Source organism: Hyalella azteca, unplaced genomic scaffold (assembly GCF_000764305.2).
Source record: "Hyalella azteca isolate HAZT.00-mixed unplaced genomic scaffold, Hazt_2.0.2 contig5418, whole genome shotgun sequence".
NCBI classification, from domain to species: domain Eukaryota; kingdom Metazoa; phylum Arthropoda; class Malacostraca; order Amphipoda; family Hyalellidae; genus Hyalella; species Hyalella azteca.
Genome location: NW_025935610.1, coordinates 1 through 25,598, shown reverse-complemented (window position 1 = coordinate 25,598; position 25,598 = coordinate 1). Strand labels below are relative to the sequence as shown.

At 36.5% G+C, this 25,598-nt stretch overlaps 1 protein-coding gene across 1 annotated transcript; it reads right to left on the bottom strand.

The window, feature by feature from the left end:
* Positions 1-3,477: 3,477 nt before the first annotated feature.
* LOC108675542 (protein O-mannosyl-transferase TMTC1) lies at positions 3,478-23,107 on the bottom strand (the record flags this gene model as incomplete). Its single annotated transcript, XM_018163562.1, has 9 exons — positions 3,478-6,920; positions 7,729-7,806; positions 8,730-8,990; positions 12,104-12,248; positions 15,663-15,798; positions 16,768-16,979; positions 17,495-17,638; positions 20,606-20,719; positions 22,964-23,107. Coding segments are annotated over 9 exons (1,384 nt in total), but the record flags the coding sequence as incomplete, so codon positions are not given.
* Between the last annotated feature and the right edge of the window lie 2,491 nt (positions 23,108-25,598).

The window sequence follows — 25,598 nt, the reverse complement described above, 5'->3', positions numbered from 1 at the left end:
TAAAACTAAATGAATTTATTGTAAAGTAAGCAATTTCGAGCAATACTTGACATTGCTTTGCCTCGCATCATCAAGGACCTTTCAATTATTGTCCTGAGCGACACGTAATTGAAATGGGTTTCCTCCAAGGAACTTCCATTTCTCCATATTGCGTTCAAGACGTCATTAGGTTGAAAGCTTCGAGTGGCAGAAGGATTTTTTAATTGGGTCCTACGGCTGCGTGTGGGACGTCTGCCTTTTGAGCATCGTATCTAGTTGTGAATGCCGACTTGTAAAACACAAATTGAAGAAATTGTCCTAAAAAATTGAAGTTTTGCTGGAGCCTTCACAGTAAACTTGAGTTTGGATAAAATATCTTGCACAGTAGCGACGATGTGAAGACTAGAGTGAGGTATCACATCTAGTACTGTAGTACAGAAATATAGACTAGAGTGGAGCATAACATCTTGTACAATAACGAGGATTTATAGAATAGAGTGAAGTATGACATCGTGTACAGTAGCTAAGATGTTTAAAGCTGAGTGGAGTATAGCTTCGTATATAGAAGCGAACAAGTGCAGACCTGGCTGGGATATAACGTCTTTCGCAGTAGTGAGTGTCTCTAGACCTGAGTTTGGTCAAACATCTCTACTACCCTCAACAACACATGCCCCAACAACACCTGTCCAGCCACCCTCCCTACCTGTGCAGGAGGCACTCAATCAATTAGTCGCAGGTGCGCAGGTTCCCAAGGGCCCTTGTGCGGCAGGTTCATTTAATAAGATCGAGTGACCGCCGATACAAGGCTTAAGGCCTACAAGGTTCACGCTGCCCAGCGCATAATTCACAATCATGGCCGCATTATCGACGGCCATTTACGGTTCATGGAACACGGAACTCGATTCGCATGTGCATGTCTAGAGGAGCGTGTAAATGTCTCACGCTGCTCAGTTACTAGCGATGTGCCAAAGACGACTCAATGTCGGTCTGTTGCTGGACATTGTGAGCTGTAAAGAACTCTGAATGGTCTTGTATTGGTCTAATATAAACCCCTAATATAAGCTACCAATATCAACCTCCAATATAAGCCTCCGATATAAGCCTTCAATATAAGCCTCTAATATAAGATTCTATGTAAGTATCCTACTTCAGCCTCCAAATCAGCCTCTAATAAAGCCCGCCAATATATCTACCTCGATTATAACTCCCCAAAATCAGCCTCTAGTAAAGCCCTCCAATATCAGCCCCGAATATAACTCTTCAAAATCAACCTCTATTAAAGCCCTCCAATAGCAGCCCCGAATATAACTCTTCAAAATCAACCTCCATTAAAGCCCTCCAATATAAGCCTCGAACATAACTCTTCAAAATCAACCTCCATTAAAGTCTCCAATATAAGCCCCGAATATAATTCTTCAAAATCAGCCTCTATTAAAGCCCTCCAATATCAGCCTCGACTATAACCTTTCAATATCGACCTCTCTTATACGTATAAAGCTGTTTTCTGTTGTCTCTGTCCAAAATCGGCGCCGAACTCATTTAATCCCGGGATCAAGGGATATTGCAGTAATTACAGGCCGGCACCTCGCCTCTGCTTCTTCACCACAGCAAATTAGAAGCCAATTTAGTGAAGCTTTGCCTTCTTTGGAAAAATTTACATTAGTTCTAAACATGAACCGCTAAAACATTAACCTTTCCGGCCACAGCTGACGTCATTAGTACATCAATTTTTGTGCTGAAATTGCTGGGCAATGAAGAGATCAGGCGCCGGTGAGAAAATTGTTTGTCGAGGCCTGCCTGAGTCTTGTTCCAGTACGCACTCTATGAAATACTAAGCTTCCTTATTCCTACGCTTACGACTCTCCTATTTAATGCTCACTCTTTGTTATTTGACATTTTTTTAATAAAAAGAAACTACTCGGTCTCTGATGAAAATTCCGATTTGGGTGCTGTGCTGTTGAAGGCGTTGCAGTTGAATGAGATGCATGAAATTTTTGCGTAGCAGATGAACGCAATGCTTTTGCGGTGCAGTTGAACGCATTGATGTTGAATAAAATACGAAACTGTTGAATAAGATGTGGTGCTGTTGAATAGGATGTGGTGCTGTTGAATAGGAAGCAGAGCTGTTGCATAGAATGCCGTGCAGTTGCACAACTGTTGAAGGCATCTTAGTTGCGTCCTCGTTAGCCGCATTCTAATGCCCGCCTGAGACAAGCCCCCCAATAAATATTTGATGTGTTGTCTGTTGGTAATCTCACTGGTACACGACTTGCCGCTTGTCTAGCATCAGCAATTATTATCGACTGCTCTATTAAAGACGTCACCCTACCTGGATAGCGTGTGCAATAACGGACTCATGGCTGGGTCCAGGAGCTGCATAAGTCATGAAGACTCCTGCTACAGTTGCAGCAGCAAAAGCTCCTCATCGATTGATGGATGTCTTCGGTCTTGCTTGTATGTCGCGCATAGCGAAGGTCTTTGTGTTTCACATTACAGCGCGCCAATACGACAAAGAAATATACGATGACTGATACTCCTTGCACCTCCCAGTGTAAGTAAATAGCAGTATAAAAGAATGCTAAACGGCTGCAAGTTCTTTTGTTCGGTCTTGCATTACTTCTTCATGACATCATTATTTTTGGCTCGACAAATGTCTCATTATAATCGAGACCTCGGAGCAAACACAACGTAGCCTGCATGACGTAGCCTGCATGCCGTGGCCTGCATGCCGTGGCCTGCATGACGTGGCCTGCATGACGTGGCCTGCATGACGTAGCCTGCATGACGTAGCCTACATGACGTAGCCTGCATGACGTAGCCTGCATGACGTAGCCTGCATGACGTAGCCTGCATGACGTAGCCTGCATGACGTAGCCTGCATGACGTAGCCTGCATGACATAGCCTAGGTCGAATATAGCGTGCCCAACAAGCGTCATTACCAATAGACGAGACCTTGTGGAAATTAATTAATCCCTAATATTTAGATTAAGGGATCAATATTGGAGTCAGAACTACCAGATATTCTCTGTCCAAGGTTATTGAATAATCTAATACCGCTTCTATTATTCAAAGTCAGAGCAGCGAACCAAGTTGGCAAAGAAGATAACGTCAACATAGCTCGTTGTTGATAGCGGCGTCCTATAACCTGGCTTTGGCTGGTATAATCAATGTAATTCTAGTTTTGTGTATCCGTTGAATAGCATTTCTACATCTAGATGAGCGATTTTGATAAGCTGCTAATATGATTAAGAGGAGATTAATAAATTTTATAGAAACACTTGGAAATAATGAGCAGATTTTATCGTCTTTTAAAAATTTGAAAGGAAATTTCCTAATTAAATCAATTATCAAAATGAATGACCAATTAAGTAACAATCACTAAACCTATTAAGAAGAGAATCGATTCTTATTCAGGAACGTTGGAAATAACATAATTTATTCGTTGGAAATAAGATAATCACATTGACAAATTACGCTCGGGTGAATAAAATGAGAGCTTCATTTAGTAAATACTTTATTAAATGGGCTTACAAAAATATTTAGTCAATCCCCAAAATCACGAAAGTTTACATGTAAGGAATTCATAGCACCTCCTATATTGAGGAATAATTGTAAGCAAGTGCAGCGTCGTCCTTCTTCAGATGTTGCGTGGTCCAGAGAACAAATTTTGAGTGCAGTTATTACCATAATATCCTTAGGTTCTTTTAAAAGCTCTTTAGGCGATTGAGGAAACATCTAGAGCATAATAAAATAACTATATGAACGAGAATATTTATCTCTTGACTAGTTGTTCCTAATTAACCGTGTTCTACTTCTGCTCGAATTAGACACTATTCGGTGCGCGATTGTGGAATTTACCTGCAAAAATTAACGGATTGTGAAAATCGTTTAACTTGGTCGAAAGTTTTTGCATTAGGTCGGGGATTTATGGCATGGAATTTCCGATTTATAATATATATAAACATGCAAGTTATTTATTCAAGTTTATATTAATATTTATTTGTATTATAGATTATACTGATATCAATCAAGCAGTGGCTATGAATATCGACGGCTGGACATAAATCTTATACATTGAGGGTCATATCCTCTAACTCCTTTTTACATATAGAATTTGATCAGATTTTAATAGTTAAGTGAAGTTTCTCATCATTGCTTGGTCTCATATTAAAAATGTAAGTACAGAGTAATTTCTCATTTTTGGATTATAGAAGAAAATTGTATTTTGAATAAAAAAATTTTGAATTCAGTCAAATTTGAAATCGAAGCTGTTTACTGCATTATAATAATAATGGCCAGGGCCAAAATTACGGGCAATATGGAGGCACATGCGTCGCCTACAAAAACCGAGTACAAATTAGTCATGAAGAAATTCAATTTATTGATGACATTTTTCAATTGATTCTGACATTTTTTACGTCTGAAGAGCGTTCCGAACAAGAATACAACCGCGGGCATCTGAGAATTTCGGAATATTTTCAACACGACCTCCACTCTTTTTTCTTCTTAAATTAATGAACATCAAGGATATGACGGTGACAATATTCAATGTTTGAGAAATGCCTCACGCGCACAATTTAAGTAGAACAAATTTAATAATTAAGATCATAAATAAATTATATATAAACTAATTCTTAAAAGAACATCGGCGTTAAATGCTAACTCATAATTACAACCAACTGTATGATAAAAAATAACGAATAGGTACAAAATTTCACATTTTTAACGATCAAAATTTCTAACAAAGTTCAATATTACAACAACGATGAAAAAAGTTGTTTCTCAAGAACACAAACTAAATCATTTCGGCCTTTAAGTCCAGCAATACTATTGCAAATAACTCGAATTTATAATTTAATTAATAATAACAAATATTTGTACACTTCAGTTGTCTGTGATCGCCAGTGCAGAGGTATAAAGTGCACAACCTAAGCGATAAGCCACAAGCAAATGGGAACCCTTAAGTCCTAGAAAATAAGGATTTTGGTTCGTGTTTTAGATCCCTTACTAATTCCTGGTACATGCATGGTGCATGCTTGTTTTAAAAATTACTTGATGGTTACCAATGAGTGAGTTTTGCGAAATAATCATTTAAACTCATTAATATTTATTCCTAACACGTACAATATAAACATTGATAATGTGAGGTCATAAGATGTGCGAACTTCTACAAGTTCATCCAGAATCAAAGTACAATAAAATATTTAATAAGAAATATACATCGATAAATCCCCGGGAAAAAAGCAATGCCAGAAATTTATTCTTAAAACTAATACACACTTATTAATGTGTGGTCAATATTCATAAGTATAATTATTTGTCACAGTGACATGAAGGTTTATTGTCCGTTATAATACACAGAGAATATTCGGATTATTATTTATAGCGTAGCATTTGGCTGATACGTACGGTGATGATGGTTAGTATCTTATGCATTTGGTTGCACTTCGATAAACGATATCATATGATAAAGAGTATGATGATTAATTGTAAGTGGAAACGTCCAAAATTTATTTTTATTATATAATAAATTTTATTAATTGTCCACGTCTGACGCAAGATTTACGTACTCGCGAAGACGACACTCAATGTTGTTGCCAGTGTTATGTTCCTAAAACATTTCTGTAATACATTATTTATGTTGTATGAGTTCCATATAGTTCAATCTCGTAAGCTTATAAATTAAACTATCACACACTAGTTAAATTCTCCAATTAAAGCGCTTTCTAATCTAATATTTAAAACAATTAAAGCTATTCTTTGCTCATATACAATCATACAGCTATCATTGCATCCAAAAATAAATTCAGACTACCACAGCATTCTTTATAATTATCCATACATCGTTCTGATCGACTTATATATGTTGTAGGATATTATGCGACAATTTCTGACAGTAACTTGCTTTAAAATGTGTGTGGTCCAGAAAATTCGGACCGGTGAAAGTAAAATCCGTAAAGAGTAGCAGTTATCCTATGTTCATATTCATGTCAAGTATGTCAAAAAATACGCAAAAAATGTGAAAACTACATTCTTCATTTTAAATATATCTCAGCAAGCATCCACGACTGACTCAAGTTTTGTTCACTCGTAAGTTATGATGTTGACTTCTGATAAAAACAAATATATAATTCCAAATCGGCTGCCGTGCCTTGAGTTTTCACAATTTGGGAAGATTTAATATTATAAATTAGAAAAATTTTACCTGAAGGAAACATATGATCAAATCTCTTTTAGTGGGTTAAATTAACTAATTCGGATATTGCAGAACAATAAATAATCCCTTGTAGGGAATTCCGCAGCGTTTAATTGCTTTTTAGAGTCGCATTAATTATCTATCGAAGTTATACCTAATTGACATGCCTCAGTTAACCGTAAATTTATAATCTTTTGATGTTGTGAACGAATTTTCTTACTGCAATGGATCTGTTCATGCATTAATAATAATCTATGATAAACTGAGGCATGACGGTCATAACTTATTAAGTTATTGCGACCCTATAAATAAAAGAAATGAAAGCTTCATCAATGAGTATTATTAACCTGGTGATAATATACAGTTGCAGTTTGTTTAGAAAAAGGTTTTATCGTTGTATAGTTTCGTATTTTAAGAAGTTTGTTTCTTTTACGAGCGTCAAATAATAGATGATATTTAGGAGATGTGATTTCGTGAGAATAATTCTATTTAAAACTGCATGTTGCATAGGACTGGTGTCGCAGTGATAATCAGAAATAAAAATTCTCGTTAAAATCGAATACGCACGTCAAAAAATCTGTAACTCCCTGAAGTCTATGAAATAGTAAGACAGTTTAGAGGAGTTAAAGGATGCATTAGGTGAGGAGACCTCTTAAGTTTCTCCATGTTCTCCAAGAGAAGAGTGTTGGTCGGGTCGTGAGTCTGGGCGTTGAGATAGTGGTGCCAGGCTCGTGCGAATTCACCCTGCAAACACAAAAATATACCGAAATTCATTAACAAATTAATAAATAGGTCAAGCTTTAGAAAGGCATCAAGCTTTAGGATGCAGCAAGCTTTAGAAAGCATCAAGCTTTAGGAATCTTCAAGCTTTAGAAAGCATCAAGCTTTAGAAAGCATCAAGCTTTAGAAAGGAATGCATAAGTACTGCATAAATGCAGAAGTTCAGCATGGGTACTCCACTGGAATAGATTAAATGACGGAATGAATAGTGCGGAAAATTTGCAAGTGTCTCGTTTGTTTTTGTTTGCTGATTTTAATGATTTATTATTGGAAAAATACATTTTGTGAATTTGAAAAATAATTGAAAGGGAATACAAATGAATGGGGTACGAAATACAATCATCGATTGAGGTGACAAAAACATATGACGAATTAAAAAGCGTAGCTTTCGTTTCCTGTGATCGATCCTGCAGGATTTCAGCTTATTGTCGCTGTGTCATGTAACCGCATCATATACGTATATTCTTTTTATTAATAACATGAATTTTTTTCGCGCTGGACTAGAATTTATGAGGCGGTTTTATGTGAGGATTGCAATGAATGAGGTTCTATAATGATATTTCTTGCAATACATCCATGCTAATTGTAGAGAAATAATTTTAATAAATTTGTCTTATTATTGCTAATGACCTAAGAGTGAAAAATTTCACAATGGTTGATGTTCGGCGTGAGGGTTGCAAAGAATGATGTTTATGACGGTGTTACTTGCAATGAATTTATGTTGGTTGTTAATAAATATTGTTAATGAAATTTTCCTAGTAATTATACTAACCTTAGAGTGGAAAATTGCACCCAGGTTGACGTGAGCGTGACTTAAAGTTGAATCAAACTCCAACGCTGCCTCGTAGCTCTGAAATGAGCGATATAAAGCGCACATCAGTATTCATATAGAATTTGGTTAATCTGGTTTAAAATATGTGAAAAAAACTTTCCGCAGGCAAAATTTTACTGGTAATAAAGGTGCTTCTTTTTCGAGAACTGAGAGCGTCTGTCGCAGAAAGTCTCTGACTGTCACCGCCGACTCGGCAGCCTCCGTTTATTTTCTCAGTAAAAATTGAATTTTCTGCTAATCTTGCTCAAGCAGAAAAGCTTTAATGATATCCTAATGCTCAATTTACGATGGCTTTAAAATAAATTATTTTACTTGATTATACCGTGTTAAACGTATTTTAAATATTTGATTAGAAATTAAAAATTTTAAGCCTTGCTCTATTTTTATGGAAAAATACACTCCAGGTATTAGATGCGCATGTTGTTTCTTGTTGCCTAGTACACTACCGATCCATCATTTTACTTTGTTTTCTACTTGATATATTTAGCGTAACATTGTAATAGAATGGCTATATTATTTCAATTGATAAATCTGCCTTCACTTTGATTTTAATTTCAAAAGTCACAAGATGACTTGAAACTTGCATCTGCAATATTTTCATTTCTAATCCTTATACCTTCTCAACAGGTTTGGATAAGCACGATCCTGGGGTTTAGCCGTAGTTTAAATTATTAATAAGAATAATCTAAATACTATATTTGAGACTTTTCAATTTAAGATCAACCTTCATAATAAAATTGATTGGTTTACAAATCAAACCCATCGTTACAGTAACACCCCACTGAGAGTGCTCGAGAAATTTAATTTGTAAGAAAAGTTACAAGAAAGTGTTATAACTCGGCCAAAGAGCAAAGCTTTCCTCAGGCTGGGAAATGTTGTTCCCGGTATACTCGAAGCTTTACAATCAATTAAAATAAATCATAACACCAACATGTTCCCACCTTCTGCGCGGCGTCGGTGCGGTGCGCAGCGTGCAGCAGGTCTGCTCTGTGCGCAAGCAAGTGAGCGCAGACAGAGCAGGCAACAGAGCAGTGGTCGGCCGCTGCGCTGGCCACCTCCAGCGCCTGCGCCGTGCGGTTTGTATGCGCATACAAAAGCGACAGCTGTAGCAGGGCTTCAGGGTACGATGGGTCTTCGTTCAAAACTGACGTTAAAATTGCTTCTGTTGCTTCGTATTGACGTTGCTGGAGCTGCACGCGCGCCTGTAGGCACATTTGGTAACACTTGCAATGGTGAATTTTTTCGATTTTGTGACATTTGTAACAAAATTCAAGTTATTACGCGAAATTTTTATTACCTGATGGTCAGCGTAAGTTTAATGAAACCGTCAGAGAACAAAAAATAAACAGTGAAAAAGGCTAAATTTTCCAATTTCATGAAATACGGAGTAACGTCGTTGTCTTCAACATCCTGCAAAGTGAAAATTAATGTTAGAAAATAGCGATATTAATCTAAGATAATTTATTCAATCACCGGCATAAATTATGTTAGTGTTAAAAAAGTTTCAAAAAAGCTAAACCAGGGTGAGAATTCATCAATATTTCATTATATGATTACGAAAAATGTGCACTGCAATGACCTTGAGAATTATCGTTTCTCGAGATCAAAGTCAGTTATTGAGATAAAAATGCATTAGTTTCCTGGAAACACAACAGTTTCCCCACAATGTTTGCAGCTCGTCTCAAGCTGATATACCGAGGATCATTTGAAAAGCGTGAGACGTCGCAAGCTGACTAGCGACCAAGCCTTGAGTTTGCACGGAGCAAACAACGAGTCCGACTTTCCAGGAAATGGACACGTGTCTTGGCCGGAAAAGTTTTAATCAAGAGTGACGCTTCCGAGTCCCAGCGTGCTTAGCCGATGCTTGGATTTACACAAACTCGCAGACCCTCTGGGAATAGACGAGCTTGGAGGAGTTTCCATTCAGTTGCGTGGTGTCTAAAATGTCCCACAACAAATTAGCGAAATAGTGAAACTTTTCGTGAAATTCTCCCCAACAGAAATATTTGCTGAAGTAGACATTAGCCTAATTACTGTATTTAGGTCGAAGCACGAATTATTGAGTAAGGAAGAATTACATGACGTGATGCAGGGAGAACGCTGGTCATAAATTTTGTAACTACTATTTACATCAACCAAATTTCTGTACTCGAGTTTAATGAAAAATTAATAGGTTAAAAAGTACTAAAGGAAATATTGCAGGTAAAAGTGCTTCTTATTTGCGATAAATATTCACATCTTAAAATTATATAATCTAATATAATAAATACATAATTATTAAATAATAATAGATTGAAAATCAATGATAATAATGAAATATTCAACACATAAATCTATTATTTTTTACTTCTACGTAGCGAACGTCGTGAGAAATTTCATGAGCGAAATTAGACCCCATAATTCAGGAGTGACTTATAGCAACGTTACATTCTGCATAGCTTTAAGAACGATTTGGAAGAAAGATCTATATAAAGGATATAAGAATAATTTTGACTGTTAATAATTGCATTATAATATGACGTTACATTTTGCTTGTTGTTGTCATTAAGCTGAAATAAATTAAGTCAAATGAAAGTCCATAACATAATTTTTATTTGTATTCATTCAATGCAGTATACCGATTAAATTCTACATTCGCTTGAATTTTAATTTTTTTTCTTCATTTAATCAGACTAATCACAATCTCTTAAATCAATCACTTTTTTATGAATTAAAAATAGAAAAAATATTCACCAATGAAATAAATATTTCCGGGAGTTACATGAGATATATTACAATTAATATACGGAATATGAAGTTTTATTAAAAACAATACAGGAATGTTACGTCCAATTGTTGCTCAGCACTCAACGCTGGCTAAGTCAAAACTAATATTAAAAAATATAGTGACAGAGAGCGCATTTTCTCGTCGACGAAAACGTGAAGTCACGGACGGACAGACAGACGGACAGACGGACGGACAGATGGACGGACAAACGGACATGGCGAGCACAATAGTGCATTTTTTTCCTAAATGAGAAAATGCCCTAAAAACCGTTAAATGTGAACGTGATGGATATAATTTCAGGGTAGAATCAGTGGAAATCATTATAGGGAAAAATGGTTATTACATAATGTTACTATAGGAAAAAATAATGGTTATTAACTGAATCAGGGATGTGTTTGAAATACATAGTATGAATTTAGGTAAGATTTACCCAGATCTGCATATATAGCATATAAACCAAAAATACTGCATATACACAGTCACAGTTTTTTATTTAATATAAAAATCATCCGATTGTCGCTTTCAACTATCGAGACGAATTAATAATAGTTTTAATTACCATAAGGTTCGTTTTAAAGTAACGATGCGAATCCTCTTCACAGAAGTAACAAATAATTTCGCGCATTTACCAGTACAGAAATAATAACGAATGGTAGCCAGAATACTGTCAATGAACCACCATTATTCTAGATCATGAGGTATACGTGCGTAGGTACTCAGCAAGAATATCAAGTTTCCGGAGAAGACCGAAAATGTTTGCATTTTTAAGGTCTCGTTTTAAGCTTTGGATTTTTAAGGTCCGGGCTCGGTGCAAAGATATGCGCCCAGGACGGGAGCCTACTAAACAAAATGTGCGCATTCACGCGGTAGACGTTTTTGTAAAGGCTCGGTGCTAGAATGCAAAACAATTGACGGATGACTAAAAATAAATTGTATTCACTCTCAACACACACGTTTTTTCAAAGCTAATTGCTAGGTAATGTCACTAGGATTTCAATCTACAAAATACAATGTATGCACTCGCATTGAAGACCTTTCTATAAGGACTAGAATATACGTCAATTGTTGAGGTCTAGGTTGCCGAGGCTCTCGCCCACAACAGCCTCCCACTACATGCTTAAGGCTTTGAAGAAATAAAAAGTGTTATATTGAATTTTGTTCCAACAAATTTCAATGCATACACCCACTAAAGACACATTTTAAGGGCTTTGCGTCGGAAATGCACCTAAGGAATACAATTTATACGACCATTAGAGCTAAACATTTTTCAGTCCTCAATACTAGAATATACAGTATACATAATGGATAAACACCTACAAAATGTAATACACGTTCAATACACAATACATGCACTATATAACAGTTCATGAAGAGCTCCGTGCTAAGAAATGCCCCTAGGAAATACACATAAATGCACTCACGAGGTAGACGCGCCCCGCAAAATGTAATACACGTTCAATACACAATACATGCACTATATAACTGTTCATTATAAGGGCTCCGTGCTAAGAAATGCACCTAGGAAATACACTCCATAAATGCACTCACGAGGTAGACGCGCGTGGAGATGCGGTGGGGGAAGCGCTGCAGCACGGCGCTGAATGTCTCATGAGCTTCCTGCAGCCTGTCAGTGTTGAGGTACAGCTTACCGAGGCTCTCGCCCACACCAGCCTCCCACGACACGCTCAAGGCTCTGCATTTTGAAGAAATGCAAAGTGTTCCGTTGTAAAGTACATGAATTAGAATAAAATGTTGGGGGAATTTAACATATCGTAAATCACTCGTTAAATATTTCAGTTCTCTGAGGAAGGAAATTTGGTTAAATAGCGAGACGCTTCTTGGGTAAAGGTGTTGAACACATTCGTTTTTATTTATTTGTTTTATAATGGAAAATTTTTCAAGGAATTTGAAAAGTCACCTTTAGGAGTGCACGGGTTTCTTCATTTTCACATTAATTTTAAACGTCGCACTAGAATATGCAAGAAAACACTCAGATTTAGACTGTCAGACCAGTAAAATCATTTACCATTTAAATGCACTCACGAGGGAAAACGTGTTCAAAATGTGGCGAACTCAACTGAAGAAATGATTAAGACGGCCACTTGACACAAATAGATATGAAAATGCAATAAAACGACACGCAATTTCTAAACGCACATAAATCAAAATTTCAGGCGATTGAACTTTAGCTAAAATCAAAAGAGACCAAGCTAAGGTTGTAAAGTAATTTAACTGGGCATTACAAGAACATCTCATATTCATGATTCCTAACATGAAATTTATTTATTAAATGAGAAATTTTGTTCGTTTCTAATTCAGACTGACGCGAATTTAATATAATTATTGAGGTCGTGATCATTCTAAAATATTTACCAAAATTACTGAATGCACTGCAAAAAAGGGAATATTTATCTTTGTGCTCTCAACTAAGTATTTGTTACGAATTTTCTAACGTATTCGTCCAATTATCAATTATGACTTTAATATATTCGTCCAACGTTCTAACGTCACAATTGCTTAATTATTAAACGACGAACTAATCGTGAATAATATTATTTAAGTAAAAAAATTAAGGGCTCTAAAGATTATTTGATGAACGAAATCAAGAAACTAATTCATTATTCATTGTTTAAACTCAGGTTTTTATTATCATATGCAGCGAATTCTGAACATAAGATCAATTGTGTAAACGCGAGTGAGGAAAGTTTTTTGTGTGAATTTTGAATATATTCTGTGCGTGAAGATATATGAACTTATTCTTTAATAGAAATGGACTTTTAAATTCGAACTTAAAATGAGGACAAAATCATTCGGTTTTTAAACTTAATGAATTATATCCAGTCGGTTATATAGAAGTTATAAAAATAAACAAGAAAATGCACGAAGAAATATGCATGTTATGAAAGTAACATGCAAATTAATTTACACCACAATAATTCATAAATAATGTCATTGATACGAATGAGTCGCCATAAATACACCTTATAAAAAACAAATTTTTGAACAGTGAAGTTGCAAAACTTCAACTAAACTTCTAATACCAAATAAATAATGTTGGAGATCGGTGTTTGAACGTAAGTTAACCTACTGTGATGCAGTAACTACTTTATTGAACAAGATACTTCATATATATCTTGAAATTAGTACAGTTCTTGAGTCTTCGAAAATGTTCATCCAAAGGACATGCGTCCGAAAAATGTTTCCTTAAGATTTTAACATCAGTTACCATTCACATAATTCAAAACGCTGGAATAGATGCGCAAATAAAAATTTGTACTAAACTTATAAATGCAGCGTTTTTTGTAACTTTAAATTACTGTGAGCCTCTGTCACGCAATAATAATTGTCGGAATAATTGTAATCAATTCGATCGAATAATAAATAATGAATTTCTGTGAAACACGTTCTACTAGCTCGAATGGTGAGCCTCTCGTGTGTTGTAGAAATTACGTAGCTCCTTCACCTCTAACTTGCAAACCAAGAAAATAGAACTCCACTAAGTCTCATGCATCTCGAGCTACAATTGAATTTCTTACTTTCATCTAAAAGTTAGCAATGTGCCGCTTCGCAAATTTGAATTCAGAGAAGACAACTGAATTGGCCCAAGAAAATGCATGAAAGTCTTGCGTTTGTTTTAACATCGTTTGGAAAGGTACATGCTAATATATTCGTCGGAATTCGTACAACAATAAACACACATTCTGCTAGACAGCTGGTAAGTTCTCTTTGCCAAAAGTGAAGTATGATAATCATTACACGAATTTTATATTAAACTTAGGTACAAGCTAGCTAGTATTCTTATAAGAGAGTACTATGCACTATTCATGTCATAATATATTTATTGTCCAGAAGGCCACGGAGCAAATCTAGCTCTGACATTACACAAATTGCCAACAGGTACTGTGAATAGTAAACAACTTGCTTTCATATTTTAATTTCTTACACAAGACCTAGACCTATTCTTTTTTAACATTGCGACAAGAAATCAATTGATTAAACTTTTTAACATCGTCATCTCGTTGCAAATTCTAAACATTAGGTACGATTAGAATATTGCCTCATGGTTTATAGCTAACTTCCAGGTTTAAATAAATACTTTGAAGTGAAAGGAAAATAATCCTAATTGCATTTTAATAACAATGATAAAGGGCCAAGTCATTTGTACTTAACTCTAAGACTAATAATAAAAATCCCGATGTCATTTGATTGAAATCTAAATTAACACGAAATTCTTATAGGAGTTTTGCTCATTTGCAGTTCATGAATTCATTCATTGTGTATTCCACAAAAAACTCTTCTCTTGCGTAGGGTATGCATGCCAAGTCCCAGAGTGCAGGTTAGCATAAAAATCCATCGTACGCATGAAAGTTTCAAGCATTTACTATCTGCAGCTTCGAGCACCGAGGCAGGAAGCTTCGAATTCAACGCTAAGCCGATTTGCAGCTCAAATCTTTTGTGTTGCCGAGTGCAAGTCGGGCTCTCCAAATCGACGAACATCACATTGCTATCAGAATAAAAATCTGAGGACGTCAAAACAGATGGTGTGGAATTAAAATATTTTTTCGATCAAGATATTTTTTACTTTTTCGCAGCCTTTCGAATATCGTCAATTCCTACTCAATAACAGAAGGATTTTTTCGCTAACGGTGTTGAAATTTTAGAAATCTATTTGATAAGCCATCAATATTCGTGCAACTATTCATGATTAATATAAAAATCTTCATCAACCTAAAGAAAAATATCACCGGCCAGTGAGCATACTAAACCATGTATACTAACATAAAAATGTGATAAGAACGGTCATATGGCACAATTATTGACGTATAATTTAATAACATCTCATTTCGTCTAAAATTATAAATTTCCGGAAAATCTTGCACTGTTCACATACGTAAAACTGCAAATGAAATGAGAGCAACAGAAGAAATGACCAGCTGCCTTTACAAGGCCATAAAAAATACCTAACCGGGAAAAAGTCCCATAAAAATGAGAGTTGAATGAAGCTGAAACCCTAAGAAAAGAGCCACAGAATATCTCTGTGGTGAGGACCGGTGCAAAAATAATAAAGGCTGCGCAGTGCCTCATTAAGGGTAAGGACGTTTGTTACCTTCTGTAGAGGATCTCTGCGTGCTGGTCATGCTTGAGGGCCCTCAAGAGACGCGCCGTGTTCACCAGAGCAATAGAGTGCTCTGGGTCGAGGCTCAGAGCTGTCTCGTAGTGTCCCAGAGCTGCCTCTTTACGGCCTTCAGTAAAACAAATAACGTGCACGGTAAAACCTTCAGTAAAACAAGTAAAGTGCACGATAAAATATTCAGTAAAAGAAGTAAGTTGTACGGATATCCTTCAGCAAAAAAGTGCCTTCTACGGATAGCTTTAATTAAAAAAGTAGTGAGCTGTTAACCTAAATCACAACCTTTAGTAAAAGAAGTAAGTTGTACGGATATCCTTCAGCAAAAAATGGAGAATGCGACATGAGGAGAATGCGACATGAGGAGAATGCGACATGAGGGGAATGCGACATGAAGAGAATGCGACAGGGGGAGAATGCGACATGTGGAGAATGCAATAAAGTAACCATAAGCTTTGGCACCGCTCGGCTGCTCAAACAAAGCTATAGGATATTGCACAACATCAAAGCGCTAATACTCTTGGCTCGAGAAAGCCTAATTAGAATTTTATAAATGCTAGTAAGATTTATATACAGTCATTACACATATACAGTCATTTATACTTAGTGAACAATCCACACACGTGGTCATAATTTCAGATCCCCGTTGCTAAAAAATCCTTTTTACATGGTTTAGAAGAATTATTGCACGAAATTTATCACTAGGTTTTGTTTCAAAAATCTTCTCGTAGCAGTTTTAAAAATTTTGTAGAGACAGATTACTGTTTCTGAACGAAAATTCTTTTTTTTTTCTCGATAGTCGAAGAATAATGAATGGTGTTAGACCTGAAATATAGTAAGCTCTACTTAAAATGACTGCGCTTCTAGGCGTCGTATTTGTAAGGGAACCTAAGATAATAAGTTTATTTTATGATATCGAATAATTTTAAAGATATCTTATCAAATTATTCTCTGAAATGCAAACGAATTTTCGTCAGTAAATCAAGCGAAATGCTCATTAACTCAATACAAATGCTTTCAAGTTTCGTGATGCAATTTTTTTCATGTGGTGTCGGGGACGTACGTACGTCATACCACCACCCACCAGCCCTCTGCAGGAACGCTGCGTAGTTATTATGCGCAGCAGCATCCCTAGGAACAGCCAGCAGCAGCTCCCTATGGAGGGCGTCAGCGCTGGCGTCTCTGCCGTCCAGGACGTAGAGCTCGGCGAGCGCGCACACAGAGTCGCGGTGCGAGACGTCGTAGCGCAGGCTCGCCTCCAGCAGAGATATCGCCTCGGCGCGGGCGCCTTCTTTCCTTTATATTAGAGGTAATTAACTCATTATAACAAATAAGAAGGTTCTGTGTAGAATAACAAATAAGAATTTTTTATAATAAGAATTAGAACAAATTATAATGTACTGTATGCAAAATGCTGTCAATAAACTGAGAGCAAAAAATAAATGAAATTTTTTCTCATATTTTGCGACGAATGATATTAAGATAAAAAACTGTATTTCTTTGCGGGCAATTTACGTCAGGCAATCATGCTTGAATGTATGATTATTTATGTAAAAGTTTTCCAGTAAACTTAGAATGAGAACTTTATTTAATTACCTGCTCCAAATTTTTAATTGCTCATCGAGGAGAACTAATTTAGCTGTCATGATTAACTTTTCAAAAAAGAAGTATTCCATAAATAAACAATTATATAACATATAACACAACAGCTACACAACTAATCATCAGGTCGCATTTGATGTTCATTAGAATACTCTCAGTTTTTGTATTAAATTTAAGAATTAATTTAAGAAGTTCAGAAGAGAACTCACTGCCTGAGCATGGCGAGGTTGTAGCTGGCATGCGCGTGGTGGGGATGCGCGTGGAGCGCAGCGCGGAAATGCGCCTCCGCCATGCGCGTGTCGTTGAGCAGCGTGCCCAGGTTGTTGTGCGCACTCGCGTGGTCAGGCCACAACCTCAAGGAATATTATTGAAAGGTCTGAAATATTTTGAAGATTGATATATCATTGAATGGTCTGATATATGTTGGCGATTGATATACCAATGGAGGGTCTGAATTATGTTGGCGATTGATATATCATTGAATGGTCTGAAATATGTTGAAGATTGATATGCCATTGAATGGTCTGAAATATGTTGGCGATTGATATGCCAATGGAGAGTCTGAAATGTGTTGACGATTGATATACCATTGAATGGTCTGAAATATTTTGATGATTGATATGCCATGGAATGGTCTGGCATATTTTGATGATGATAATCCATCGAATGGTCTGAAATCTGTTGGCGATTGACATACCATTGAATTATCGAATATATTTCTGCGAGTGATATAATATTATGAGACTTGAAATCTTTCTGCAATTTGAAAAAATCACGCAGCATGTATTGCATATCATCATAAGTAAGTAATGATCAGGCCGTATTATTTTTATTTACATAAACACTATTCAAGACGAACCTCAGCCAAATTAGTGAAAAAGAATAAATTATTAAGGTTCTCTCGATAAAAAAATATAAAAAATTGGTACCTATATGTTTTCTATTCGTTTAATCTTTAGCTCTAAGTACAAAACTAACGCCATTATTCAATCTGAAGGACGAGATATAAATTTACTTCATTCATTCAGTTGATAACGGAAATATCTCAGCAACAGGAAATTTCTCAACGTAGTTTCCTGACAAGAAATGTAGCAAAAAGCATCGTCGCATTCCCAGTCATATTTATTTGCCATCACGAGCGCAGTGTTCAGCCCGGAAACACCTCCAAAATAGCAACATCTTCATCATCACAACTTTGCCTTGGTTGGCATATTCTCGGGAAGCGACAACATCATTTCCCTTGCAATGACTTATAGGGCGCCATTCGCTCATAGCTCTAAGCCCTACACCTCATGTAGATGGAGCAACAACGTTGCGCTCTTGTCATTACGAATAATATTGGGAACGTCAGCAACGCCATTGCTTATAATACAGGCCTTCTTCGCCGAGGTGATGGCCATTGGTCAATGTTGTAGCGTGAAATTACGTGAATATTCAAGAAGCTTTTTGTCATACGACATTGTATGGTTGCTGCCTGAAGACCGTCCTAATATTTCGTTCATTTCCTAATGAAACGCCAGTAATCTTCATTATTAAAATTGAGATTTAGATGTAACATCTGATGGCATCGCTCGATATTAACAAGTTCGATCAAATTAGATTGAATATTTTTGATTATTATTGACGCTCCAAAAATGCCTCAGAAGCACGCAGTCACTACAAGACTTGAAGATCAAATGCGATTCCCATAAAAAAGTATACATCTTTAACGTCTGACTATTATCTTAAACAATTAATTAATATTAATCATTTACTTCTTTACTATATTAATAACTGGTCTGTAAGAAAAATTTTTACCTCAGCAATAACAGATTAAAAAATATAGCGTGCAAACTTCAATAGAATTTAACAAAGTCATCGCAGCGAAATGATGGCCCAAGAATATTCCTTACAGTAATCTCGGTTGCGGGCTGACCAAATTATTCCAAGCAAGCAACTCGATCTGTTGTGGCGGCCAAAAGTAAGCGAGGAAGTGAGGCATCGCTCGCCTAATGTAGACATAAATTTGAGGTAATCAAGAATTGATGCGCACTTTGGCGCGATATTCAGTTAGACGCGCGGCGCACGACGCTCAATAAAGCTGTCGCGATGGCGCATATAGGCGCCCGTAGTCTCATTGGCCATTTGCCGACGTCAAGTCGACATCTTTTGCTGCGCTTATCAGTAACCTGACGGTATCACTGCTACCGTAATCAGCCAGCCGCCGAAGTCAAGTCAACATTTTATGTCGTGCCTATCAGTGACCTGACTGTATCACTGCTACCGCAAAAAGCCAGCCGCCGAAGTCAAGTCGACATTTTATGCCGTGCCTATCAGTGAACTGGCTGTGTCACTGCTACAGTAATTTGCCAGCCGCCAAAGGCAAGTGGACATTTTATGCCGCGCCTATCAGTGACATGTATGACTGTATCACTGCTGCCGTAATTTGCCAGCCGCCGAAGTCAAGTCAACATTTTATGCAGTGCCTACCGCAATCTGGACGCACGATTAAGCTGTCTATGTGATGCAGCTTGATGAGTCGCAGCTCAAAAGATGGGTGCGGATAATGCTACATTGAAACCACTCTTGAATGGCGCTACGTCGCGTCCATTGCCTGGCTTTAGTTGAAAGCTTCTCACGCGGGATTCACGTGAGTGATTGGCATCTAAGTGAGCTCGAAATTCCACTATGGAAGATTTATGAGCATCCAGCTTCTCTGCATCAAGTCTAAAGTAACAGACTCTCTAAAATTATTCCTTTTCAGCGTTACTCGATGTTTTCATGTTTGATTTATAGCTAACTGGGGAAGGATACTCAAGCTCTTAGGTGTCATTTAAACATTCACATAGTCCGTAAACATTATTTCACCCATTCACCGAATATGGAAATTGTACAATATTTGTTTCTCTTTTTCAATGTATTTACAGATAGTCACCATACATATTTGCCTGCATTAATCATATCTCTGTATCAACATATCCCTATCATTTTGGCCTCTCCGCTTCTCACTCTAGACAAATAATGGCGATAACATCAATGTTCGCCGGTAATTCATACTCGTTAATTTCGTGCATCAATTGCATTAGGGATGCAATTGAGAGCTTAAAATAGAATTGGAAATAGAACTGCCTGACACAAATGATTGGAAATTATATGTATGAAAACATCTCTTGTGCAACTTTCATTACACTTGCTGAACATAATTTTCCCAAATTATAATGATGTATCACACATATTCGTTTTTCCGCTCACCACATTTCATTTATAATAATATAGTTAATTTGTTTGATTAATTCACTGACAAATTAGTAGTAATTTACCATTATAAACATGGCATTTACCTGATAGCTTCCCGGTAGTGGAGCTGGGCCAGGTCAGTATTGAAGAGGTCGCGCTGCAGGTTGCCGTAGTTGTAGTGCATCTTTGCGTTGTATGGCATAGTCCGTAGGCCCGCACTGTTTACGTAAACAATATTTTGGATCATATAAATAATATGTGTCATTCCCATCAATATATATAAAATAAATAGTGTTTTCATGAGTGGCCCGCACATTTTAGATGGGAATTCTTTTGGATCTATAACATGGTATGTGCCATCTCCATCGTACAATTTTTTTTAAACATTATAATCAGAAAGTGGATGAAAGTTATAAAATATGATGGAAGTTTAATGAAAAGTCTTGCTAAAATTTATGTAGAAACAACTATTAGGGCTATTAGTACGACTATTGGGGCTGGTAGTTAAATTTAAAATACCATATAGTATTTTAATTATAAAAAATAACTTCATACTAATTTTTCAGAAACCTTGCAGCATTTCAAACGGCAGGCGCAATTAAATATATCAAATCGGTAGTTTTTAAAAGCATTGCTTGTTTCCAGACATATGTAAAATAATTATTTTTTCATGGTATATGACAATGTTAAGAAAGTGTATTTATAACCTTGGTTATTTGTTCGGTATTGTCAATTTTCTTAGTTGGAATGTCTCATAAAGGCCAAATCTTGGGGATTTGTAAATCATGATGCTAATGTCAAGCATTTTTAAGTGATTTCCAATACCCAAATGTCAAATGATGTAAATGAACCAATTTCATCTCCAAATTAATTAAATCGATTTGATTGAATTTTCTGATGACATTACGATTCAAAATTCAGTCAAAAATGCATTGGCAGGAAAATATTCTAATTAGATAATTGTTTTCGCACTCACGAGTTTAAAATACTGTCAAACCGTTTTCATTTCGGTTTGAAACTAATACTTCGGTTTGATATAATGAAGACTGGCTTTAAAATATTTAAGGTCAGAGAACTCGGATATATCTTAGAGACAAGATCAGTAATGATCACATGGTTGATATATTCCATGATTACCATGGGATTCTTTTTTTTTTCAAGGAAGAATTGAATTTTAAATAAATGTGAACCAATAACTCACAATTTTTGGCTTTGTATTTTATTTTAAATTTTTGGCACCCAGGTATCAGGAGTCTTCGTTAACAAGAGCTCGGCAAACTGCGTTGGCGCGAACTATAGAACACAAACTAACTTTGCGCCTAACTTTTAATTCCATTGTGTAGATCTGGAACAATTCTGCCGGATCCCGCACTCGATTCAACTGGAAATACATTCAACGAATTTCCGGAGCGCTACGTATAGAGGACTATGAAAATCCACCGAAAATCAACCAAAAGAGAACAGAACAATTTAAAACCAATAATTGATGTCATTTAGTAAAATTTCTGAAAGAAGGTGTATACAAATCTAATTAGCGGATGGAAAATTATTATCAAATTTCCGTAAATAATGTGACAATAATTCAGTAAAAATAATTGTAAACAACCACGTATATTCATTTCTGCTTTGAAGCTCACTCGTTCATTATGGAAGAGAAAGCTAATTAAGTAATTAAGAGCAGTTAAACAGTAATAAAATGGACCCTCCGTGCATGGAACTGCCTCACATTATTGCTTTAGAGCTCTTCACTAATGAGAGCCTTCGTTCTCTGACGTTATTTCTGTCACTACTCAATGACGAGCCACTCCCGTGATCACGTGTAATTTTTTTAACGGTATATTTATGGAGCTTCTTGTCTCTAAAGGGTATTTTATCTACGTTGTCATGCTTTTTTCATTCCCTGTTTAGCGAAGCTATATGGAAATGTACGTGTCATTTTGCCTCTCTCTGCCAATTGGTGAACTTTTACTCATCTTATAAAGGTATACATTCCAGATTTTTTACGCTAATTACAATCACAAAGCAGCATTTGGCAGTTTCAGATTTAGTTCACGGATACAAAGTTAATGTTATTCCCTTGAATCCTAGTGTACTTCACTAGACGCCAATAAGATTATAATTATGAAAAAGTCCTACACAATCGTTAATGAAATATGGGTGATAGGTCACGTAGACTAATAAGTGCAATTCAAAATTGAACTTTAAGAGAAACTTGGCAGAGTGAGATCCATCTTGAGCAAACGATGTAAGAATAGTAAAAATTAATAAGAAAAAATATAATAAGAAATTAAAATAATGAAACAATATAATAATAATATATGAAAATTGTAACAAATAAAAATAGCATCAAATAAATGGTTTAAGAAATTAGATCAATAAAAAATGTAAATAATAAAATATAAAAAACAGTTAAAAATTACATAAAATGAAATGTATGAAGATTTTTGAGACAGGCGGCTCACGTGAAGAGCGCTTCTCGTGACTGCCAGTCGACATTCCTACGGACGGTCCTGGCACCGAAGAGCAGCAGAAGCAGCAGCAGCAGCGGCGCCTGCAGCCTTCTGCAGCGCTGCAGTCCTGCGCTCAGCAGCAGGCAGTAGCCCATGCTGCAGAAATACGTTAATTATTACAACAAAGTCAGAATCACATGTGAGATTTTATGAGGGTTAAAATGAAATGCTTCTTTGTATGTTTTCAAATAAAGTACAATTGAAATTTTATTCTGTCTTTTTTCTGTCACATTGCTGTAACAGACAGGAATTCTAAAACTGCCAATTTATATATTGTAACAAATTATATTCTCGTAGTTTAAAATTAGGACAAAATCATGACGATGTAACCAATCAAGCCGAGCATTACTAGGAGCACAAAAAAATTGATCAATAAAATTAAGCATGCAGATCAAGTTTTTAAATTACAATGCCTGATCTTCGCTCATATTCACGATATTGTTTGTGATTCCTTTTATTATTTTCTTTTTCGTGGTAAGCTTAGAACGTGCATATGGACTATGTAATTGCTGTTGCCGGCCCGGCTGATAAACTGATAATAAAATTGATATTTTCTAGCGATCAAAGCGCCGAACACGCTATTGTAGTGTAATGTATTATATGCTGTGTCAGGGTTTTTCTTCTGTCAATTATTTTCGGGAATAAACAGTGCGAGTAGTACTTCCAAATTTTATTTTTATCCACTAATATCAGTGCTGCAGTACGTGAAGCTAAATCACAGCTCATTGTCAATCCATACCAAACAAATTACAGTGTACAAATTTTCAACACTGGGCGGCTATTAATCAATTTTCCTTTTCATTTAAATTCGTGCAGACGACACACGTTTTTATAACCTTAACATGCCAATTTTCAAACTGACTTCCGTTAATTCACGAATTAACGAAAACGAAAAATTATTAACGGATTCGTTAATTTTCAATTCCCTGCATTAGTGTAACCAAATTCACAATTTAAATTCTCAATTTCCTACCAACATGCGATTAATTTTGACCTGCTCATTAGCTTGTTCAGTAATTTGGCCTATGCTGCTGAAATAGATCAAACTAAATGCGGTAATTCACAGTTGAACTTCACATGAGATTCACCAATTAAATTTGCTCTTCAAACTCACACTCCAGGCGTGCATGCAGCGACGCAAACAAATTTAACGGAAACATTTCAATTAATTTCATTCTCAATACAATCCTGATCAAAGTCATATATATTAACTATGCTATTTTTAGCGCATTGTCTCATTTATGAGAAAAAATCACTATTGTGCTCGCCATGTCCGTCCGTCCGTCTGTCTGTCTGTCCGTGTGTCTGTCCGTCTGTCTGTCCGTGACTTCACGTTTTCGTCGACGAGAAAATGCGCTCTCTTTCACTCACTGCAGTGAGTACTGAGTTACATTTTTAAAACGTTAATCAGTTATATTAAAATCAAGCGCATAAATAATAACTACGATATTACTGAGAACCTGAATCTGTTATATCAAATTCGAACTCGTAAATAATAACTATGATAATACTGAGAACCTAAATCGGTTATATTAAAATCAAACTCATCCATATTGACTTAGCTTTTAGTAATAATCTGGATACATTTTATCCCAATCAAAACCGTAACTATTAACTGTGCCATTACTGGATCCGTGAATCATTGATATCAAAATCCAATTCATTGCTCCCGCCTTCATTCCCCAATATCAGGACGTGACGTGCGCGGCCGCTTTATTGCTGCCGTCGGATACGCGAGATCAGATAGCAGTTAATGACGGTCATATTAACTGAGAATTGCCTTAATTGGCTCACACATAATTGCCGTCATCGGCCTGCGATACGAGTCATCGGCCTGCCCCCTGCGATACGAGTCATCGGCCAGCTCCTGTGATACGAGTCATCGGCCTGCCCCCTACGATACGAGTCATTGGCCTGCCAACTACGATACGAGTCATCGGCCTGCCCCTCGCGATACGACTCATCGGCCTGCCACCCCGCGATACGACTCATCGGCCTGCCACCCCGCGATACGATACGGATAGCTTTAATTAAAAAAGTAGTGAGCTGTTAACCTAAATCACAACCTTTAGTAAAAGAAGTAAGTTGTACGGATATCCTTCAGCAAAAAAAGTGCCTTGTACGGATAGCTTTCATTAAAAAAAGTAGTGAGTCGTAAACCTAAATCAAAACCTTCAGTAAAAGGAGGTTTTGAAGAAGTTGTACGGCAAAACCTTCAGTAAAACAAGGGAAAGTATTGCAAAAAGATGGTAAATTAAGCCTTACATCACGAGTTGAAAGGTTTGGCATTACGGAAATGACAGTTAATCGCAGGTGAAAAGATGTAAACACGACGAGAGGAATGCATCATGAAGCATTTTTAGAAATGCGGCGTTATGAAAAAAATGCGACATGTGGAGAATGCAAAACGAGGAGAATGCGACATGAGGAGAATGTGACATGAGGAGAATGCGACATGAGTAGAATGCGACAGGGGGAGAATGCGGCATGAGGACAATGCGACACGAGGAGAATGCGACATAAGTAGAATGCGACAGGGGGAGAATGCGACATGAGGAGAATGCGACATGAGGAGAATGCGACATGA